The 21,865-nt window shown below is 44.3% G+C and overlaps 1 protein-coding gene across 1 annotated transcript in view; it reads right to left on the reverse strand.

Moving 5' to 3' along the window:
• Positions 1-21,865, reverse strand: part of LOC130281706 (uncharacterized) — a 189,027-nt gene that overhangs the window by 11,534 nt on the left and 155,628 nt on the right. The window contains exons 19-20 of the mRNA XM_056529220.1: positions 4,219-4,348; positions 2,803-2,963 (exon numbers count right to left, since the gene is read on the reverse strand). Coding sequence (XP_056385195.1) covers positions 2,803-2,963; positions 4,219-4,348 — 291 coding nt within the window. The remainder of the gene's footprint in view (positions 1-2,802; positions 2,964-4,218; positions 4,349-21,865) is intronic.

The raw sequence follows: 21,865 nt of genomic DNA on the forward strand, positions 1-21,865 counted from the left end.
GGATTTCCAACCACCAATGCCTGATGCATGAGCTTAGATTGATGGTGCCACACCAACACTTCACAAATATGGATAGTGCCAAACAGATTTAAGGCGCTGCTCCCCAGTTAGAAACATTCCTCTGCATCAGACCTTTTTTCACCCACCTTCATCACCGGGTACTGGTATTGCCACCCACCGCACCACTCTGTCACTGGGTCACTTTCAGGACTCCTGATGCTGCTGCTGTCACCTCCAGGCTGTCTCATTCAGCCACTATATGGTCTCTTCTCATGCTTCAGCCAACTCCAGGCTGTGTCATTCAGCCACTATACGGTCTCCTCATGCTTCAGCCACCTCCAGGTTGTGCCATTCATCCAATATATGGTTTACTGATGCCTCAGCCAGCTCCAGTCTGTGTCATTCAGCAACTACATGGTTTAGTGATGCTGCTGGGCCTAGGATATTACCTATATATGTTTATGGTAGCACTAGATATATGGAAATTTAAAAATTCATATTTTATTCTTAGAGAATGTGAGGCCCTATTGTCTCCTCATCTGCCTCCAACTCCAGGCTGTGCCATTCAGACACTATATAATCTCCCCATACTGCCACAAACTCCAGGCAGTCATTCAGCCACTATATGGTCTCCTCATACTGATGCCACCTCCAGGCTGTCTCATTCAGCCACTATATGTTCTCTTCTCATGCTTTAGCTAACTCCAGGCTGTGCAATTCAGCCACTATATGGTCTCTTCCTACTGATGCCACCAGGCTCTGTCATTGTGCTGCCATGTGAAATGTGACTCCTTGTTAGATTTGGTCCTCTGTACCGACACGCAGGGGCCTGGGACACTAAAACTTGGGAGTTAAAAGTTACATTTCAAAATCCTCAATTTCAATTTAAAAATCTTAAATTTCTATTTAAAATTCTTAAATTTTAATGGTCTCCTCATGCTTCTACCAACTCCAGTCTGTGCCATTCAGACACTATATGGTCTCTTCATGCTTCAGCCAACTCCAGGCTGTGTCATTCAGGCAATATATGGTTTACTGATGCTGCTGGGCCTGGGTCTGGGAATAAAATGTTGTTATGGTAGCACTAGCTACCCAAAATCTTCGGTTTACATTTCAGAATTCATCTTTTAATCTTGGGGATTGTGAAACTCTAGTGTCTAATTATGCTGCTGCCAACTCCTGGCTGTGCCATTCAGACACTATATGGTCTCCTCATGCTTCAGCCAGCTCCAGGCTGTGTCATCCAGCCACTTTATGGTCTCCATATATTGACTGTGTATTGTAGGAAACATGTGGTTATCCTTGAGTTACTCTCCCAACATTATTGCCATGTTGATACAAGACCAGTAATAAAAGGAATATTGCCAAGGACTAGCAGAAACAGGGAACTGTGGATACTGACCACCGGCTGTTGGCATTGGAACAGATGGTATTCTGACAATGTCTGATCATAAAGGAATTTTGTAATCTGGGACAGAGGTAAAAATAAGTATTTTTAAGCATACCACATACCTACATCTAAGTAGTGTACTATTTTGTACCTGTTAATCTGTCAAGGGTCTATAAACTGTGAAAGGGCAGCCAATAGTACCCACCTGCTGCTGTTCTAGACAAATACTGTTTTAAGCTAACTGAAGCATTTTGTACTCCCCTCATATACACAATAAGTATGTCAGGCAGAGTAGTGAAATTTCAATTTCAAAATCCTTAATTTCAATTTCAAAATCTTATATTTAAATAAAAAAAAATCATAAATTTCAATGGTCTCATCATATTGCTGCCAACTCCTGGCTGTGCTATTCAGACACTATATGGTCTCCTCATTCTTCAGCCAACTCCAGGCTGTGTCATTCAGGCAATACATGGTTTACTGATGCTGCTGGGCCTGGGAATAAAAATGTTGTTATGGTAGCACAAGCTACCCAAAATCTTCGGTTTAAATTTCAGAATTCGTCTTTTAATTTTAGGGATTGTGAAGCCCTAGTGTCTACTCATGCTGCTGCCAACTCCTGGCTGTGCCATTCAGACACTATATGGTCTCCTCATGCTTCAGTCAACTCCAGGCTGTGTCATTCAGGCAATATATGGTTTACTGATGCTGCTGGGCCTGGGTCTGGGAATAAAAATGTTGTTATGGTAGCACTAGCTACCCAAAATCTTCAATTTAAATTTCAGAATTCATCTTTTAAACTTAGGGATTGTGAAGCCCTAGTGTCTACTCATGCTGCTGCAAGCTCCAGGATGTGTCATTCAGCCACTATATGGTCTCCTCATGCTGCCAACACCTCCACGCTGTGTCATTCAGTCACTATATGGTGTCCTCATGCTGCCAACACCTCCACGTTGTGTCATTCAGCCACTATATTGTCTCCTCATACTGATGCCACCTCCAGGCTCTGTCATTGTGCCGCTCTGCAGCAGTGATTCTAAAAGCGATGCCTGTACTCTGCATGTCATACTGAATAACAGTATTACTGTATTTCACTACCCTAGCACACTCCATATGCCTGTTAGAACATAGCAAAGTGTTCTACACCCCTATTGAGGCTCTCTGTAGGCCAGAAATAGCGCCGATTCACCGCAAATAAATTCTGATCGAACCACATTTTTTTTTAATTCGGCGAATCAAAAGGATTACATTTTTCAGAAGTTCGCTCATCTCTACAGAGGACTTAAAGATTGTTTGCTTGAACATGAGACAATTTGAAGTGCTGGTACGGACATTCTTCTCTGTTATGACTTTAATCAAGTCTGTGTCGCTGGCTCCTTCTATATTGTGTGTGTAAAACATGTATGACATACCTCTGGTTCTCCCGCTTCAACTGTTTGATGACTATATCAATATAATCAATCGTAGGTCTCTTTGTAGGATTAATGTTCCAGCATTCCTTCATGCAAGCCATAAGGTTATTGATGAAATATTGCCATGAATCTGAAGGTTCCTCAAGATTTTCATACATTGTCTGTTAAAAAAAATATATATAAATACTTTGTTTCACAAACATTTAAAGCATAACACCTGTACTTTCAAAATAACCTGCATAGTTTTATTTCATAAACCCTTCAGAGTAGTGATAAGATCATTTTAGTGCTCTCACTGTTGTGAGTCCACTTTATGGTGTACAGCTATTTCTCATCCCCTCCATTTGAAGGGCCAGGACCAGACCTGGACTGTTTGCCTAAAGTACTCACACCTAGACTTCCTTTTCCTCACATCTCTGGCTAATAACAGGACAGCCCCTACTTCTTTCTGCTATGCCATTACATAGTACTAGAGACAATGCACTAGATTAAACAGGATGGCACTGTGTTGAGGGCTGAGGGCAAGGCAGGGGTTAAAATACAAAGTACCCCTGATCTACTCCTAGCTTACTGATGTTGCTGCTGATGATGACAAAGAAGACAACAAATGAGGTGGGAAAAGAGGTTTAGTATAAAGAAAGAGTTACATCATAAACCAAAATGTGAATTGCAGACAATGATGATGATAACAAGCTACACAAGGGAATGTAGTCCAGAATTTTCTGAGTGGTGAGGGATAACAGGGAAGCCTTGATTTACTTCTCAGACACAGTATGGGCCTTCTGGGGCACAACATAGCCCTTATGGAGATGGAACAAACTCATCAAGCATTCACAGTCCAAGTTCTCTCCTGTACATGGAAAAGCTAAGCCCTGTCCCACTTCCTGTGCTCTGTCTTGTTCTGTCTACTGCTACAGACAACAGGGCAGAATTAATCGTTTCAGATGACTATTGGTTTTGGATTGAGTTGCCTAACACCATAGGCCCAGCACAGTATTAAATGAACTGCTGAAACAATTAATGTATTCTGACCCTGGCCCATAACACTTTTCAAGCTGACTATTGCAGGAATGTATGATCAAGTTATAAGGTTTACCCCTACCCTGACCCATCCAGTAGGCCCATACATTTGTGCCAGCTTGCCTGCTGCTGACTTTGGGAAATGCTACTTAGGCTTATTTAATTCTGTATTCCCAATGCATGTGAACTGTGTCTGCCAGGAAAGCTTCCAGCATATCCAATAATAGTATTGATGAATTAGCAATTGGCAAATCCACCATGGATTCGTCAGAGAATGCTTAGCAGAATTCTAAAGCTAAAGTCTTAGATTTCTGCTCATTCATGAGTTGATCTGTATGTGGATTTTCCCACTGCAATACTGGGATGTCTTAAAAAGCTACTTAGAAAAGAATTTACCTTAGAACCATCTTGTAATGAAGGAAGGATTTTGTTCTGAGTGTTTAATGCTTCCCAGAACACTGATGCCAAATTAAAGATGTCAGATGCACGTGAGTACATCCCTTTAGTCTTCACTTCTTGGGCAGACCTGCCAGATACAAGGATAGGAAAACTTTATTTGTTATAACATTTTGAAGTATACCCCAAGTACAATACAATGGTCAGGATAAAAAGTAATATATATATATATATATATATATATATATATATATATATATATATATACTATGGAAGTAGAAGCGGCACTCCAATATAGTGACCAATAAATCGTAGATTCATTCACACATCTGTGCAAAAAAACGATGTTTTGGCTTAACAAGAAAGCCTTTCTCAAGCATATGCTTGAGACAGGCTTTATTGTTAAGCCGAAAACATCGCTTTTTTGCACAGATGTGTGAATAAATCTATGATTTATTGATCACTATATTGGAGTGCCGCTTCTACTTTCATTGGATATTATATGGGAATCAGTCTGTTCCTGAAGCTGTGAACCCAGACGGATCTGGAATCCCTATCCTGGTGCTCCTCTTCACCTATATTGCTATATATATATATATATATATATATATATATATATATATATATATACATATATCAGGAGGCAAATTTGCTAACATACATATATATATATATATATATATATATATATATATATATATATATATGTTAGCAAATATATATACATGTTTGGAAAAGAACCGGCACTGTGTTCAGGACTCCAGGACCAGGTGGGTGCTCTGCTGCTGGGGACAGGACTCACATCCAAAAAGAAAAAGAAGCGGCACTCCGGGGTAGCATAAAAAATAGCGTTGTTTATTCACCCATCGTGATACAGTGCCATGTTTCGGTCTTCACAATGAGACCTTTCTCAAGGCTTGAGAAGGGTCTCATTGTGAAGATTAAAATGTAGCACTGTATCACGATGGGTGAATAAACAACGCTATTTTTTATCCTACCCCGGAGTGCCGCATCTTTTTCTTTTCGGATATATATACAGGTTCTTCTAAAAAAAATTAGCATATTGTGCTAAAGTTCATTATTTTCCATAATGTAATGATAAAAATTAAACATTCATATATTTTAGATTCATTGCACACCAACTGAAATATTTCAGGTCTTTTATTGTTTTAATACTGATGATTTTGGCATACAGCTCATGAAAACCCCAAATTCCTATCTCAAAAAATTAGCATATTTTATCCGACCAATAAAAGAAAAGTGTTTTTAACACAAAAAAAGTCAACCTTCAAATAATTATGTTCAGTTATGCACTCAATACTTGGTCGGGAATCCTTTTGCAGAAATGACTGCTTCAATGCGGCGTGGCATGGAGGCAATCAGCCTGTGGCACTGCTGAGGTGTTCTGGAGGCCCAGGATGCTTCGATAGCGGCCTTAAGCTCATCCAGAGTGTTGGGTCTTGTGTCTCTCAACTTTCTCTTCACAATATCCCACAGATTCTCTATGGGGTTCAGATCAGGAGAGTTGGCAGGCCAATTGAGCACAGTAATACCATGGTCAGTAAACCATTTACCAGTGGTTTTGGCACTGTGAGCAGGTGCCAGGTCGTGTTGAAAAATGAAATCTTCAACTCCATAAAGCTTTTCAGCAGATGGAAGCATGAAGTGCTCAAAAATCTCCTGAGAGCTAGCTGCATTGACCCTGCCCTTGATGAAACACAGTGGACCAACACCAGCAGCTGACATGGCACCCCAGACCATCACTGACTGTGGGTACTTGACACTGGACTTAAGGCATTTTGGCATTTCCTTCTCTCCAGTCTTCCTCCAGACTCTGGCACCTTGATTTCCGAATGACATGAAAAATTTGCTTTCACCTGAAAAAGTACTTTGGACCACTGAGCAACAGTCCAGTGCTGCTTCTCTGTAGCCCAGGTCAGGCGCTTCTGCCTCTGTTTCTGGTTCAAAAGTGGCTTGACCTGGGGAATGCGGCACCTGTAGCCCATTTCCTGCACACGGTGGCTCTGGATGTTTCTACTCCAGACTCAGTCCACTGCTTCCACAGGTCCCCCAAGGTCTGGAATCGGTCCTTCTCCACAATCTTCCTCAGGGTCCGGTCACCTCTTCTCGTTGTGGAGCGTTTTCTGCCACATTTTTTCCTTTCCACAGACTTCCCACTGAGGTGCCTTGATACAGCACTCTGGGAACAGCCTATTTGTTCAGAAATTTCTTTCTGTGTCAATGATGGCCTTCTGGACAGCAGTCAGGTCGGCAGTCTTACCCATGATTGCGGTTTTGAGTAATGAACCAGTCTGGGAGTTTTTAAAAGCCTCAGGAATCTGTTGCAGGTGTTTAGAGTTAATTAGTTGATTCAGATGATTAGGTTAATAGCTCGTTTAGAGAACCTTTTCATGATATGCTAATTTTTTGAGATAGGAATTTTGGGTTTTCATGAGCTGTATGCCAAAATCATCAGTATTAAAACAATAATAAACCTGAAATATTTCAGTTGGTGTGCAATGAATCTAAAATATATGAATGTTTAATTTTTATCATTACATTATGGAAAATAATGAACTTTAGCACAATATGCTAATTTCTTGAGAAGAACCTATATATATATATATATATATATATATATATATATATATATATCAGGGGCAGACATATTGCTTGTGCAGGCAGTTCGGCTGCACAAGGGCCCAGCATGTGAGGGGCCCACCGCCCTTTCATACTAGTGAGCTCTTGTGGAAGCGTTCTCTAATATGTACCCAGTGGCGTAGCTATATAGGTCGCAAAGGTCGCAATCGCGACCGGGCCCCCCTGCCACTGCCCTATACTATACTTATATGCTGCAGCAGTAGGGCCCTGGGCGCAGCCCAATGTGTCATTGCACTATACAGTACTTATATTTCGCAGCGGTCAAGCCCTAGGCGCAGCCCCCTGGCCGGGCCCGCCATTGCCAGCACTTTTTTTTTTATTACCCCTAAAACGGCAAGTGATACACGAACAGGCCAGGGGCTGATGGGAATAGACGTGCCCCGCGTAGGCATGCACGTCGCTCCAAGCCCCTGACGTGTCACTGGCCTCTGACTTTCGCGATAGCTATGCCGGGCAGTGGAACAGTATCAGCAGCCTCCCCGGTCCCACAGCACTGCACCGCTGATCACCGCGGATCTCTGGGGTTCGGTGGGCTGATTACAATAATAAGCATGGGGTCTGGGGGGAGGGGGGGTGATTCCAATAATGAGCATGGGGTCCGGGGGGAGGGGGGTGATTCTAATAATGAGCATGGGGTCCGGGGGGATGGGGGTGATTCCAATAATGAGGATGGGGTCCGGGGGAGGGGGGTGATTCTAATTATGAGCATGGGGTCCGGGGGGTGATTCCAATAATGAGGATGGGGTCCAGGGGGAGGGGGGTGATTCCAATAACGAGTATGCGGTCCGGGGGGGTGATTCCAATAATGAGCATGGGATTCGGGGGAGGGGGGTGATTCCAATAATGAGCATGGGGTCCGGGGGAGAGGGGTGATTCCAATAATGAGCATGGGGTCCGGGGGTGATTCTAATAATGAGCATGGGTTCCGGGGAGAGGGGGGTGATTCATATAATGAGCATGGGGTCCGGGGAGGGGAGGGGGGGTTATTAATATAATGAGCATGGGGTCCCGGGAGAGGGGGGTGATTCATATAATGAGCATGGGGCCAGGGGGGGGAGGGGATTGGGGGTGATTCATATAATGAGCATGAGGTCCGGGGAAGGGGGTGTTTCCATTAGTGAGCATGGGGTCCAGGGGGGGGGGAGTGATTCCAATAATGAGCATTGGTTCCGGGTGGGGGGATTCATATAATGAGCATGGGGTCCGGGGGGAGGGGGGGTGATTCCAATAATGAGCATGGGGTCCGGGGGGGGGGGGGGGTGGTTCCAATAATGAGCATTGGGTCCGAGGGGTGGGAGGATTCATATAATGAGCATGGGGTCCGGGGGAGGGGGGTGATTCCAATAATGAGCATGGGGTCCGGGGGGGGGGGGGAGTGATTCCAATAGTGAGCGTTGGGTCCGGGTGGGTGGGGGGGTGAGAATGGAGTCCGGGAGGGGGGTGATTCCAATAATGAGCATAGGGTCTGGGGGTGATTGCAATTATGAGCATGGGGTCCGGGGGGGTAATTGCAATAATGAGGAATGGGGTCCGGGGAGAAGAATTGCAATGATGAGCAGAACGAGGATGGGAATGGGGGGGGGCAGAATTAATGATGAGGAGACTGAGGATGGGGTGCGGGGGGGGGGGGAAGGATGGAATGATGTGGAGACTAAGGATGGAGTCCCGGGGGGGGGAATAACAGGATAATGAGGAGACTGAGGGTGCGGTGAGGGGGATATGGAGTGCAGGGGCAAGGAGACCAAGGATGGGTGGGGTGGGGGGGGGGGGTGAGGATATGGCAGTATTACATTCAAGGTGTACAGTGTGTAGCAGTATTATATTCAGAGGGTACAGTGTGTGGCAGTATTATAATCCATTGGTACAGTGGATGGTAGTTTTATATTCAAGGGGTACAGTGTGTGGCAGTATTATATTCAGGGGCACAGTGGTTGGCAGTATTATATTCAGGGAGTACAGTGTGCGGCAGTATTATATTTAGGGGGTACAGTGGGTGGTAGTATTATATTAAAGGGGAACTGTGGGTGGCAGTATTATATTCAGGGTACAGTTGTTGCCAGTATTATATCCAGGGGAAACAGTGTGTGGCAGTATTATATTCAGGGAGTACTGTGTGTGGCAGTATTATATTCAGGGGGTACAGTGGGTGGCAGTATTATATTCAAGGGGTACAGTGGGTGGCAGTATTATATTCAGGGGTACAGTTGTTGCCAGTATTATATCCAGGGGGTAAAGTGTGTGGCAGTATTATATTCAGGGTACAGTTGTTGCCAGTATTATATCCAGGGGGAACAGTGTGTGGTAGTATTATATTCAGGGGGTACTGTGTGTGGCAGTTTTACCGTATATTCGGGGGGTACGGTGTGTGGCAATAACATATTTATAGGGGACAGTGGTTGGCAGTATTATGTTCAGGGGGTACAGTATTATAATGATTATTGTCTTTATACAGAGGATGAGGATCTGCTGACAAATTAAGAAACCAATGATGTTCTGGCATCAGACTCTACAGAGAAGATGGAGCTGGAAGACGTCCTGGTGTCTGGACCAGATGGAGAAGAAAAGAAAGACAACAGAGAAGACGTCACTCAGGTCAGTGATATCATTGTGTGTTCTGTCTGACCCAATCTGTGGCTCTCCAGCTGTTATAAAACGGCAACATTCATAATGCCTGAGGCTCTCTAGACATGATGGGAGTTGTAGCTGTGCAACATCTGGAGAGCCACTTGAACCAAGGTGATTGGTGGGGGTCCCACATTATAAAAATGAGCTGCTTATTCTTAAATGTCTGGGTCTATTTTTTTTTTGTCCCAGTCCTGCCCTGTCTGTAAGTGACTTATATCACTTTGTATTCTCCTGACTGTGTCTCATCAGTGCTGTGGTCACTGATCTTGTGCGGCCGAGTAAGGGGTCGTCAGTGAGTAGGGAAGCAGGTCGTCAGGGAGTAGGGGGCCCAGGACAATTTTTTGGTTTCTAGCTACGCCCCTGGGTGTACCTACTGTTTGGGGCATGCCCCGGGAAGGGCGCAGGTCACCAAACTGATCAGGCTGCGCCACTACCTCTAAACATGTGGCTGCAGATACAGGTGGCAGCAGCCCGGGATCGGCAGCGGGATCGGGATCAGCCTTGGCAGCAATGAGCAGTAGCCTGAGGCTGTCCCAGTGTCTAGTTAGGGTGTTGTGTGTCCCAGGCTCAGGGGAGCCGTGCTGACGTCACTCCACTTATACGTGGCATCTGCTGGCAAAGCCCTCTGTGTCTGTAATAGAGGAGGAGTCCTGGTTCCCACACACTGTAGCTGAGCGCGGGCCGGGCCTCCATTTGCAGAAGATCCTATGAAGAGAAAGGACCGGGCTGCTGCTGCATGTGTGAAAAGTAAACAATATCTTTGAAAAGATGTTTTAGTTTTTTCCGTAATAATTATAGCAGGCTGAAACATGAGGGGGTATCATGAGTAGATAATCCACACAGGGAGCACTGTCAGTATCTATATCATAATGTGCCCCCCCCCCTCCCTGTGAATCAGATACCGACAGTGCCCCCTGTATGGATTAGATACTTCTGATACCCCTACATGCTGCAATCATCAGTATCTAATCCACACAGCGGGGGTACTGTCAGTATCTAATCATTCTGGGGGGGGGATGGTCACATTATGATATTTTGCCCCCCCCCCTCCCCCCTTGTATGGCTTAAATACCAACAGTCTCGTCTCCCCTCCCTGTATGGATTAGATACTGACAGTGCCCCCTGTATGGGTTAGATACTGATGATACCCCCACATGCTGCAATCATCAGTATCTAATCCACACAGGGGGGTACTGTCAGTATCTAATCGTTATGGTGGGGGATGTTCACATTATGATATTTTGCCCCCTGTATGGCTTAAATACCGACAGTCCCGTCCCCCCTCCATGTATGGATTAGACACTGACATTGCCCCCTGTATGGGTTAAATACTGATGATACCCCCACATGCTGCAATCATCAGTATCTAATCCCCACAGGAGGTACTGTCACTATATAATCGTTATGGGGGGAGCGGTCACATTAGGATGTTTTGCCCCCCCCCTTTTATGGCTTAAATACCGACAGTCCCGTCCCCCTTCCATGTATGGATTAGATACTGTTGATACCCCCACATGCTGCAATCATCATTATCTAATCCATACAGGGTTGGGAATTTATCAGGTGCGAATGTGGCATATAGGCAAAAAAAAGTCGCAAACCCCCTTTAACCCCTTAAGGACACAGCCCATTTTGGCCTTAAAGGGGTACTCTGCCCCTAGACATCTTATCCCCTATCCAAAGGATAGGGGATAAGATGTCAGATCGCCGCGGTGCCACTGCTGGGGACCCCCGGGATCCCCGCTGCGGCACCGCGCTATCATTACAGCACAGAGCGAGTTCGCTCTGCACGTAATGACGTGCAATAGAGGGGCCGGAGCATCGTTACGTCACGGCTCCGCCCCTCGTGATGTCACGGCCCGCCCCTTTCAATACAAGTCTATGGGAGGGGGCGCAGCGGTCGTCACGCCCCCTGCCATAGACTTGCATTAAGGGGACGGGCCGTGATGTCACGAGGGGCGGAGCCATGACGTCACGCGGCTCCATCCCCTGTATCGCCCATCATTACGCACAGAGCGAACTCGCTCTGTGCTGTAATGATAGCGGGGTGCCGCAGCAGGGATCCCGGGGCTCCCCAGCAGCGGCACCGTGGCAATCTGACATCTTATCCCCTATCCTTTGGATAGGGGATAAGATGTCTAGGGGCGGAGTACCCCTTTAAGGACTGCAGCCAATTTTATTTTTGCATTTTCGTTTGTTCATTCACTCCTTCTAAAAATCCTAACTCTATTATATTTCCATCTCCAGACCCATATGAGGGCTTGTTTTTTGAGCCATCAATTGTCTATTGTAATGACATCACTCATCTTACCATAAAATGTAGGTTGCAACCCAAAACATTTTATATTTGTGTGGGGAAATTGAAGAGAAAACCGCAATTTTGCCAATTTTGGAAGGTTGTATGTTCACGCTGTACACTTTACATTAAAAATGACGTCCGGTATTTACCATTGTAGGTGTAAGTGAAGCATTTTTCTACACTTTTTTGTGTGCTGGTAATGTGTAGGAGCACCAAATTTATTAAATGGTCACAGAGCATTTCATAAATTTTGTGCAGGTCACATTTTCTGAAATTTCTCTCTTCACATACACCAAAAAGCTAAGCTAAGTCTGGGCTGGTGCAGTTTAAAGACTTTTCAGTGGCTTTGCACCTTTTTTCCGCCTTTTCACAAAAAAGCACAGTAAATAAAACCCTTCCATATCATGTGTATTGCCAAAATCAGTGGATTACAACTCAAAATCAGCAGAAATGTGTAAATTAAAAGGCGCAAATAAACCTTGCTTGCACCTTTTTTGCACCTTTTATAGACACAAATAACAGTCTAAAGACAATGATAAATGTCGGCCAACATATTCTCTTTATTGTGAGGGTCAATACGATTAAATAGAAACCCATGATTGCATACTTTTCTTTTATTGTGCAGCTTTAAAAAAAAAAAAAAAAACTCAAACTTTTTAAACATAATTAGTACGTTTAAAATCCCTCTATTTTGACAACCTCTAATTTCTAATTTTTCCATATACGCAGCTGTATGAGGGCTAATGTTTTGCGACGTGATCTGTACTTTTTATCGCCACTACTTTTGCCTACATCACTTTTTATAATTTTTTTTCGGAATGTGATATAAAAAAACAGCAATTTTGGACTTTCTTTTTTTACGCTTACACCATTTACCGTCCAGGATCATTAACATTATATTTTGATAGTTTGGACATTGATGCACGTGGCAATACCATATATGTTTATTCAATAATTTTTTGCCTTTTTTTTATATATATAAAATGGGAAAAAGGGGGAATAAAATTTTTTATTGGGGGAGGGGCTTTTCACATTTTCCTTTATTTTTTTTACACTTTTTATGTCCCCATAGGGACTATTTATAGCAATCTTTAGATTGCAGATATTGAACAGTGCTATGCATAGCACTGATCAGTATTATCGGTGAACTTTTCTCTCATCTGCTCGATGTCAGACCAGAGGACCCCAGGATGCCGGCCAGAGCATGTAAGTGGACCTCCGGCCTCCATGTTGGATTATTGGATCCCCATGGCAGCAACGCGGGCAATCTGAACATCCATTTAAATGACTGCATTGCCACAGATGCTGTGATCTGTATTGCTGGGACCTGCCCTGCATGATGCGAGCATCAATTCGGGGCTCGTGTAATGCTGGTGGGTTGAGTACCTGGGCATCAGGACATACATTTAGTCCCATGTTTTTAAGGGTTAAAAAGTCGCAAGTGTAAGCCAGGTCACACCTGGCTTACAAACTTGCCTCTGTTTACTTTTTTAAAACCTTAAGGACACAGGGCGTACAGGTACGCCCTGACATCCTGGTAGATAAGGACACAGGGCGTACCTGTGCAGGGGTGGCTGATTTTACAGGGGTTCTGACATAAACGCAAAACAATAAATACCCACACGTGACCCCATTTTGCAAACTACACCCCTCTCGGAATGTAACAAGGGGTATAGTGAGCATTAACATCCCACAGCTGTGTGACAAGTTTTCGTTGAAGCTGGATGTGAAAATGAAAAAAAAAAAATTCTCACTAAAATGCTGGTGTTACCCTACATTTTTCATTTTCACAAGGGAGAATAAGAAAAAAAAGCTCCCAAAATTAGTAGCCCCATTCTATTCAAACCAACTTCTCTCTCCAAAAGCTCAATGTCGCTCCTTCTATTCTGAGCCCTGTAGTTTGCCCGCAGAGCCCTTTACATCCACATATGGGGTATTTCCATACTCAAAAGGAATGTGGTTACAAATTTTGGGAAGCTTTTTCTCCTATTACCCCTTGTGAAAATGAAATATTTGGGGGGAAACCAGCATTTTAGTGAAAAAAATCTAATTTTTCATTTTCACGTCCAACTTTAGCAGAAATTTGTTAAACACCTGTGGGATATTAAGGCTCACTGTACCCCTTGTTATGTTCCTTGAGCGGTGTTGTTTCCAAAATAGTGTGCCATGTGTTTTTTTTTTTGCTGTTCTGGCACCATAGGGGCTTCCGAAATGCAACATGCCCCCCAAAAACCATTTCAGCAAAATTTGCTTTCCAAAAGCCAAATGTGACTCCTTCTCTTCTGAGCATTGTAGTTCACCCGCAGTGCACTTGACGTCCACACATGGGGTATTTCCATAATCAGAAGAGATGGGGTTACAAATTTTGGGGGGCATTTTCTCCTATCACCCCTTGTAAAAATGTAAAATTTGGGGGAAAACCAGAATTTTTGTGAAATGTTTTATTTATTTACACATCCGACTTTAACGAAAAGTCGTCAAACACCTGTGGGGTGTTAAGGCTCACTGTACCCCTTGTTACATTCCATGAGGGGTGTAGTTTCCAAAATAGTATGCCATGTTTTTTTTTTTTTTTTTTTTTTGCTGTTCTGGCTTCCTAAATGTGACATGCCCACCAAAAAACATTTCAGAAAAACTGACTCTCTAAAATTCCATTGTTGTTCCTTCCCTTCTGAGCCCTCTACTGCGCCCTCCGAACACTTTACATACACATATGAGGTATTTTCTTACTCGAGAGAAATTGGGTTACAATTTTTGGGGGGCTTTTTTTCCTTTTACCCCTTGTAAAATTTAAAAAACTGGGTCTACAAGAACATGCAAGTGTAAAAAATGAAGATTTTGAATTTTCTCCTTCACTTCACTGCTATTCTTGTGAAAAACCTAAAGGGTTAACACACTTTCTGTTTTCATCAAATTTTGGAATTTTTCACCAAGAAATGATGCAAGGATCGACAAAAATTTACCACTGACATAAAGTACTGTAGAATATGTCACGAAAAAACAATCTCGGAATCAGAATAAAAAGTAAAAGCATTCCAGAGTTATTAATGCTTAAAATGACAGTGGTCAGATTTGCAAAAAACATTTGGTCATTAAAGGGATTTTCCAGGAAAAAATTTATTTATATATCAACTGGCTCCAGAAAGTTAAACAGACTTGTAAATTACTTATGAGCTGCTGAAGTTGAGTTGTTCTTTTCTGTCTAAGTGCTCTCTGATGACACGTGTCTCAGGAACCGCCCAGTTTAGAAGCAAATCCCGATAGCAAACCTCTTCTACTCTGTGCAGTTTCAGAGACAAGCAGAGATGTCAGCAGAGAGCACTGTTGCCAGACAGAAAACAACAACTCAACTTCAGCAGCTGATAATTATTGAAAGGATTACGATTTTTTAATAGAAGTAATTTACAAATCTGTTTAACTTTCTGGAGCCAGTTGATATAAAAAAAAAAAGTTTTTTCTTGGAATACCCCTTTAAGGTGAAAATGGGCTTGGTCCTTAAGGAGTTAAAAAGTAACACAAAAAGTCGCAACTGAGACTTTTTGTGAAGCTCCGCTCCCCGGCCGTTAGCTAATGCAAGACTGCAACTCCCAGCATGCACTGTTTCAAGGCAACAGCTTAGGGCCACATATGGGAAATGTCCATACTCGGGAGAAATAGCATTACAAATTTGGGGGGGGGGGGGCTTTTTCTCCTTTTACCCCTTATGAAAAGGTAAAGTTGGGGTCAATACCGGCTCAATACCGGTCAATACATACTTTTCATTTTCACAAGGGGTAAAAGGAAAAAAAAAGACCCCCAAAATTTGTAACGCAATTTCTCTTCAGCACAGAAATACCCCATATGTGGACGTAAAGTGCTCTGTAAGCGCACAACAGGACTCAGGAGTGAGAGTGCACCAGGTACATTTGAGGCCTAAACGGGTGATTTTCAGAGGGATGGCTGATTGTTTAACCCCTTCAGGACGGAGCCCATTTTGGCCTTAAGGACCGGAGCGTTTTTTGCACATCTGACCACTGTCACTTTAATCATTAATAACTCTGGAATGCTTTTAGTTATCATTCTGATTCCGAGATTGTTTTTTCGTGACATATTCTACTTTAACATAGTGGTAAATTTTTGTCGATACTTGCATCCTTTCTTGGTGAAAAATCCGTAAATTTGATGAAAAATTTGAAAATTTAGCATTTTTCTAACTTTGAAGCTTTCTGCTTGTAAGGAAAATGGATATTACGAATACATTTTTTTTTGGTTCACATATACAATATGTCTACTTTATGTTTGCATCATAAAATTGACGAGTTTTTACTTTTGAAAGACACCAGAGGGCTTCAACGGTCAGCAGCAATTTTCCGATTTTTCACAAAATTTTCAAACTCAGTATTTTTCAGGGACCAGTTCAGGTTTGAAGTGGATTTGAAGGGTCTTCATATTAGAAATACCCCATAAATGACCCCATTATAAAAACTACACCCCCCAAAGTATTCAAAATGACATTCAGTAAGTGTTTTAACCCTTTAGGTGTTTCACACGAATAGCAGCAAAGTGAAGGAGAAAATTCACAATCTTCATTTTTTACACTCACATGTTCTTGTAGACCCAATTTTAGAATTTTTACAAGGGGTAAAAGGACAAAATTTTTACTTGTATTTGTAGCCCAATTTCTCTCGAGTAAGCACATACCTCATATGTCTATGTAAAATGTTCGGCGGGCGCAGTAGAGGGCTCAGAAGGGAAGGAGCGACAAGGGGATTTTGGAGAGTACGTTTTTCTGAAATGGTTTTTGGGGGGCATGTTACCTTTAGGAAGCCCTTATGGTGCCAGAACAGCAAAAAAAACCCCACATGGCATACCATTTTGGAAACTAGACCCCTCGGGGAATGTAACATGGGATAAAGTGAACCTTAATACCCCACAAGTGTTTCACGACTTTTGCAAATGTAAAAAAAAAAAAAAAAATTTACCTAAAATGCTTGTTTTCCCAAACAATTTTTATTTTTAAAAAGGGTAATAGCAGAAAATACCCCTAAAAATTTGAAGCCCAATTTCTCCCGATTCAGAAAACACCCCATATGGGGGTGAAAAGTGCTCTGCTGGCGCACTACAGGTCTCAGAAGAGAAGGAGTCACATTTGGCTTTTTGAAAGCGAATTTTGCTCTGGGGGCATGCCGCATTTAGGAAGCCCCTATGGTGCCAGGATAGCAAAAAAAACCCCACATGGCATACCATTTTGGAAACTAGACCCCTCGGGGAACGTAACAAGGGGTTAAGTGAACCTTTATACCCCACAGGTGTTTCACGACTTTTGCATATGTAAAATTTTTTTTTTTTTTTTTACCTAAAATGCTTGTTTTCCCCAAAATTTAACATTTTTAAAAAGGGTAAAAGCAGAAAATACCCCCCAAAATTTGTAACACAATTTCTCCCGAGTACGGCGATACCCCATATGTGACCCTAAACTGTTGCCTTGAAATACGACAGGGCTCCAAAGTGAGAGCGCCATGCGCATTTGAGGCCTAAATTAGGGACTTGCATAGGGGTGGACATAGGGGTATTCTACGCCAGTGATTCCCAAACAGGGTGCCTCCAGCTGTTGCAAAACTCCCAGCATGCCTGGACAGTCAACGGCTGTCCGACAATACTGGGAGTTGTTTTGCAACAGCTGGAGGCTCCGTTCTGGAAACAGTGGCGTACCAGACGTTTTTCATTTTTATTGGGGAGGGGAGGGGGGCTGTGTAGGGGTATGTGTATATGTAGTGTTTTTTACTTTTTATTTTATTTTTTGTGTTAGTGTAGTGTAGTGTTTTTAGGGTACAGTCGCACGGGCGGGGGTTCACAGTAGTTTCTCGCTGGCAATTTGAGCTGCAGCAGAAAGTTTGCGGCAGCTCAAATTTGCAGCCAGATACTTACTGTAATCCTCCGCCCATGTGAGTGTACCCTGTACGTTCACATTGGGGGGGGGGACATCCAGCTGTTGCATAACTACAACTCCCAGCATGCCTGTTGGCTGTCGGTGACTGCTGAGAGTTGTAGTTTTGCAACAACTGTAGGTACACTGGTTATGTATCACTGAGTTTGTGACCTAACTCAGTGTTTCACAACCAGTGTGCCTCCAGCTGTTGCAAAACTACAACTCCCAGCATGTACGGTGCATGGTGTAAGTTGACTGCTGAGAGTTGTAGTTTGCAACAGCTGGAGGCACACCGGTCGTGAAACACTGAGTTAGGTAAAAAAAAACTCTTGAGTTTCACAACCAGTGTGCCTTCAGCTGTTGCAAAACTACAACTCTCAGCAGTCACCGACAGCCAACGGGCATGCTGGGAGTTGTAGTTATGCAACCAGCAGATGCACCACTACAACTCCCAGCATGCACTTTAGCTGTTTGTGCAAGCTGGGAGTTGTAGTTAGACAACAGCTGAAGGTACACTTTTCCATAGAAATAATGTGCCTCCAGCTGTTGCAAAACCATAAGTCCCAGCATGCCCATAAGGGAATGCTGGGAGTTGTGGTGGTCTGCCTCCTGCTGTTGCATAACTACAGCTCCCAGCATGCCCTTTTTGCATGCTGGGAGCTGTTGCTAAGCAACAGCAGGAGGCTGTAACTCACCTCCTGCTGTTGCTTCATCGCTGGACTGTCCCTCGCCGCCGCAGCTGCTCCTGGGGCCCCGATCCCAACAGGGGCGCCGGGGATCGGGGTCCCCAGCACCGGGGGTCGTCTTCCCGCACCCGCTCACGTCCTCCGGAAGAGGGGCGGAGCGGGTGCGGGAGTGACACCCGCAGCAGGCGCCCTGATTGGTCGGCCGGTAATCCGGCCGACGAATCAGGGCGATCGTGAGGTGGCACCAGTGCCACCTCACCCCTGCAGGCTCTGGCTGTTCGGGGCCGTCAGAGACGGCCCCGAACAGCCAGTAATTCCGGGTCACCGGGTCACCGGAGACCCGATTGACCCGGAATCGCCGCAGATCGCTGGACTGAATTGTCCAGCGATCTGCGGCGATCGCCGACATGGGGGGGCATAATGACCCCCCTGGGCGATATGCCGGGATGCCTGCTGAACGATTTCAGCAGGCATCCGGCTCCGGTCCCCAACCGGCTAGCGGTGGGGGCCGGAATTCCCACGGGCGTATGGATACGCCCTCGGTCCTTAAGGACTCGGGATGCAGGGCGTATCCATACGCCCTATGTCCTGAAGAGGTTAAGCGGTTTTGACATAAATGCAAAAAACAAAAACAATATACCATCTCACCAGGGCACAAGGGGTGCTAGGTACGCCTCTGCTAATATGCAAGAGAGGTGGTGGAGAGAAGCGCTACTTACCCCTCCGGCCTCCTCCTCCTCCCTGGTTTCCTCCTGACTGACAGCGTACAGTGCGCACTATGACCTGATGCTGTACACAGTCAGGTCACGTGACTGTGCAGCGCGGGCTGAGTAAGGTCACGGGACTGCACAGTGCGGGCTGTTGGAGACCAGCAGAGAGCCGCAAAGCAGGAGAGGTAAGTTTTATTTATTTATTTTTTGTCTGATCTGAGGTCTGATAGGACTGTCTGTCACTGTCTCAGAACATCGATATGGGGGGCCTGAATGAGCATATGGGGAGTCTGAATGAGCTGCAGCATATGGGGTTCCTGAACAATTGACGTATGAGGGGGGGGATCCTAAGGATTTTACATATGGGGGGCCTGAATGAGCATATAAGAGTGGGGGGGGGGTCCTGAGCAACTGACAAATGTGTAATACAGATTTGTCCTTGGAGTCTTTTTATTAACAAGATATAGTTTATTTGCATTTATATGTTTATATCTGTATGTGTGGTTGGAGGGGGGGGGGGGGGGGGCAGGCACATTCTTTGCACAGAGGCCAACTGTTGTCTGTCTCCGCCCCTGATTATATGTATATATATATATATATATATATATATATATATATATATATATATATATATATATATACACACACACACACACACACACACACACATTGTAACATTGAGGCAGGTTTGAAGGCAATGAAAGGGTGTTCTTTATCCTGGGTGAGCTAGCAGAGATACTCATCAGGTGCCTGGTTAATGAGGCCAGCAGAAGTGTGGGAAGTCTGCATATAAGGAAAGGTAACAGAGTAGTCTGGGCTCTCCCCAGAAGACAGCAAGGTGGCTGTAAAGGGAGGGGGAGGAAGGGGTCTTTGCAAGGAGAAAAAAAAAGGGCTGTGAGTGACCCACAACAGTGAAGTGGACAGACAAGGAGTCTTAGTACACACAGCAAGAGGCTGCCAACGCTGTGTGTGAACAGTGAGTAAAGGTTGCAGGTAAACCTATGTTTTGAGCTGGTGGAGACTAGCTTACCACTGGATATAGAGGGAAAAGACAAATGTGTAGTTAGTGGCTGGGCGGCCTAGGATTTTGTTTGTTCTTGCGTTATATTTTTGTTTATCTTGCAACCTGTCTTATAAAGCTGACAAGGAGCCAGACTTGCATAAAGAACAGTTGTTTTCCTGCTGAATGAAGTAAAAAGGTGTCCTGTGGCTGTGTCAAGGATGATCCCAGAGCTATCCCCAGAGTAAAATCCCTACAATTGGTGGAGAATGCAGGCAGCACGTTGCTAAAGCAGCGGTTGAGTTGCAGTGAAGTTGTTTCCGGGAGAAACCAACCGTGCATGTTGCAAGTGGGACAAGCCCAACTGTGGAGTACAGGAGCAGGACTGAGCCTGTGGTGAAGGGGCAACGGTGAAGAGACAGGTGGACGGGCTGTGTGGGATTTTTTTTTTTTTTCAAAGATGGGTCTACGTCGAAATGCCGTTGCTAGGAGCAACCGACGTGGACAGCAACCAGTTGTAGCCAAGATGGATGCTATGGTGAGCACCTTGATAAAATTGGCTGCAGCTCAGCAAGAGGATGTCTTCACACCTGATTATCCTCTGGTCAGGAGGCCAGAAAAGATGGACATGAGGACCTGTGAGTTGATGGTGGGTTTTATCCCGCTGTTTGTAGAACTGGACTGTCCCCAGGCTGTATCCAGAGTCTAGTGTTGCTCGCGAATAATATTTGCATATTCACAAATTCGCTAATATTCGCTAATATAGCACTATATATGAATATTTGTTTGTTCGTTTTTTCACAGTACACATCACAGTGATCACCCTCTCTGCTTCCAGCTTGTGTGGTGTAAAGAAGGCTCTAATACTACTGTGTGAGACTGGCGTGCGAATTTTCGCTTATGCTAATTTTTTTATATGCTAATTTTCGCATATGTTAACTTTCGCATATGTGAATTTCGCATATGCAAAAATAAAACGAGAATATTACGAATATGTGACTTTAGCGAATATATGACGAATATTCGTCTATATATTCACGAATATTCGCAAATTTGAATATGGCCAATGCCGCTCAACACTACCAGAGTCATGCCGCACCTTGGATTTGCTGGGAATGTAGCTCTCCGAACAGGAGGCTCAGCTAAAAGTCTATGAGCAGATAGTGTCCAAGATGGCGCAGCTGAATAAAGACAATGAGCAGATGAGGAAACAACTGCTGTCCCTAGAGGATACTGTCAAAAACTTGACAGAATTGCTAGAAAGAGAGAAGGTGAACTCTGCTAAACTCAAGAGTGAGCAGCAGAAGCTGGAAGGGGCCATGAAGGTCCTAAAAGAAAACCTATGTGGCATTGAGGCAGGTTTGAGGGCAATTAAAGGGTGTTTTCCAAGACCTTTATCCTAGATGAGCTAGCAGAGATGCTCATCAGGTGCCTAATTAATGAGGCCAGCAGAAGGATGGGAAGTCTGCATATAAGGAAAGGAAACAGAATAGTCTGGGCTCTCCCCAGAAGACAGCAAGGTGGCTGTGGGGGGGAGGCAGGGGTCTTTGCAAGGAGCATACAGCCAGGCACTGTGAGTGACCCACAACAGTGAAGTGGACAGACAAGAGGTCTTAGTACACACAGCAAGAGGCTGCAAGCACTGTGTATGAACTGTGTAAAGGTTGCAGGAAACCTGTGTTTTAAGCTTACCAGTGGATAGAGAGGAAAGTGACAAATGTGTAGTTAGTGGCTGAATGGCCTAGAATTTTGTTTGTT

Source organism: Hyla sarda, chromosome 7, assembly GCF_029499605.1.
Source record: "Hyla sarda isolate aHylSar1 chromosome 7, aHylSar1.hap1, whole genome shotgun sequence".
Lineage (NCBI taxonomy): Eukaryota > Metazoa > Chordata > Amphibia > Anura > Hylidae > Hyla > Hyla sarda.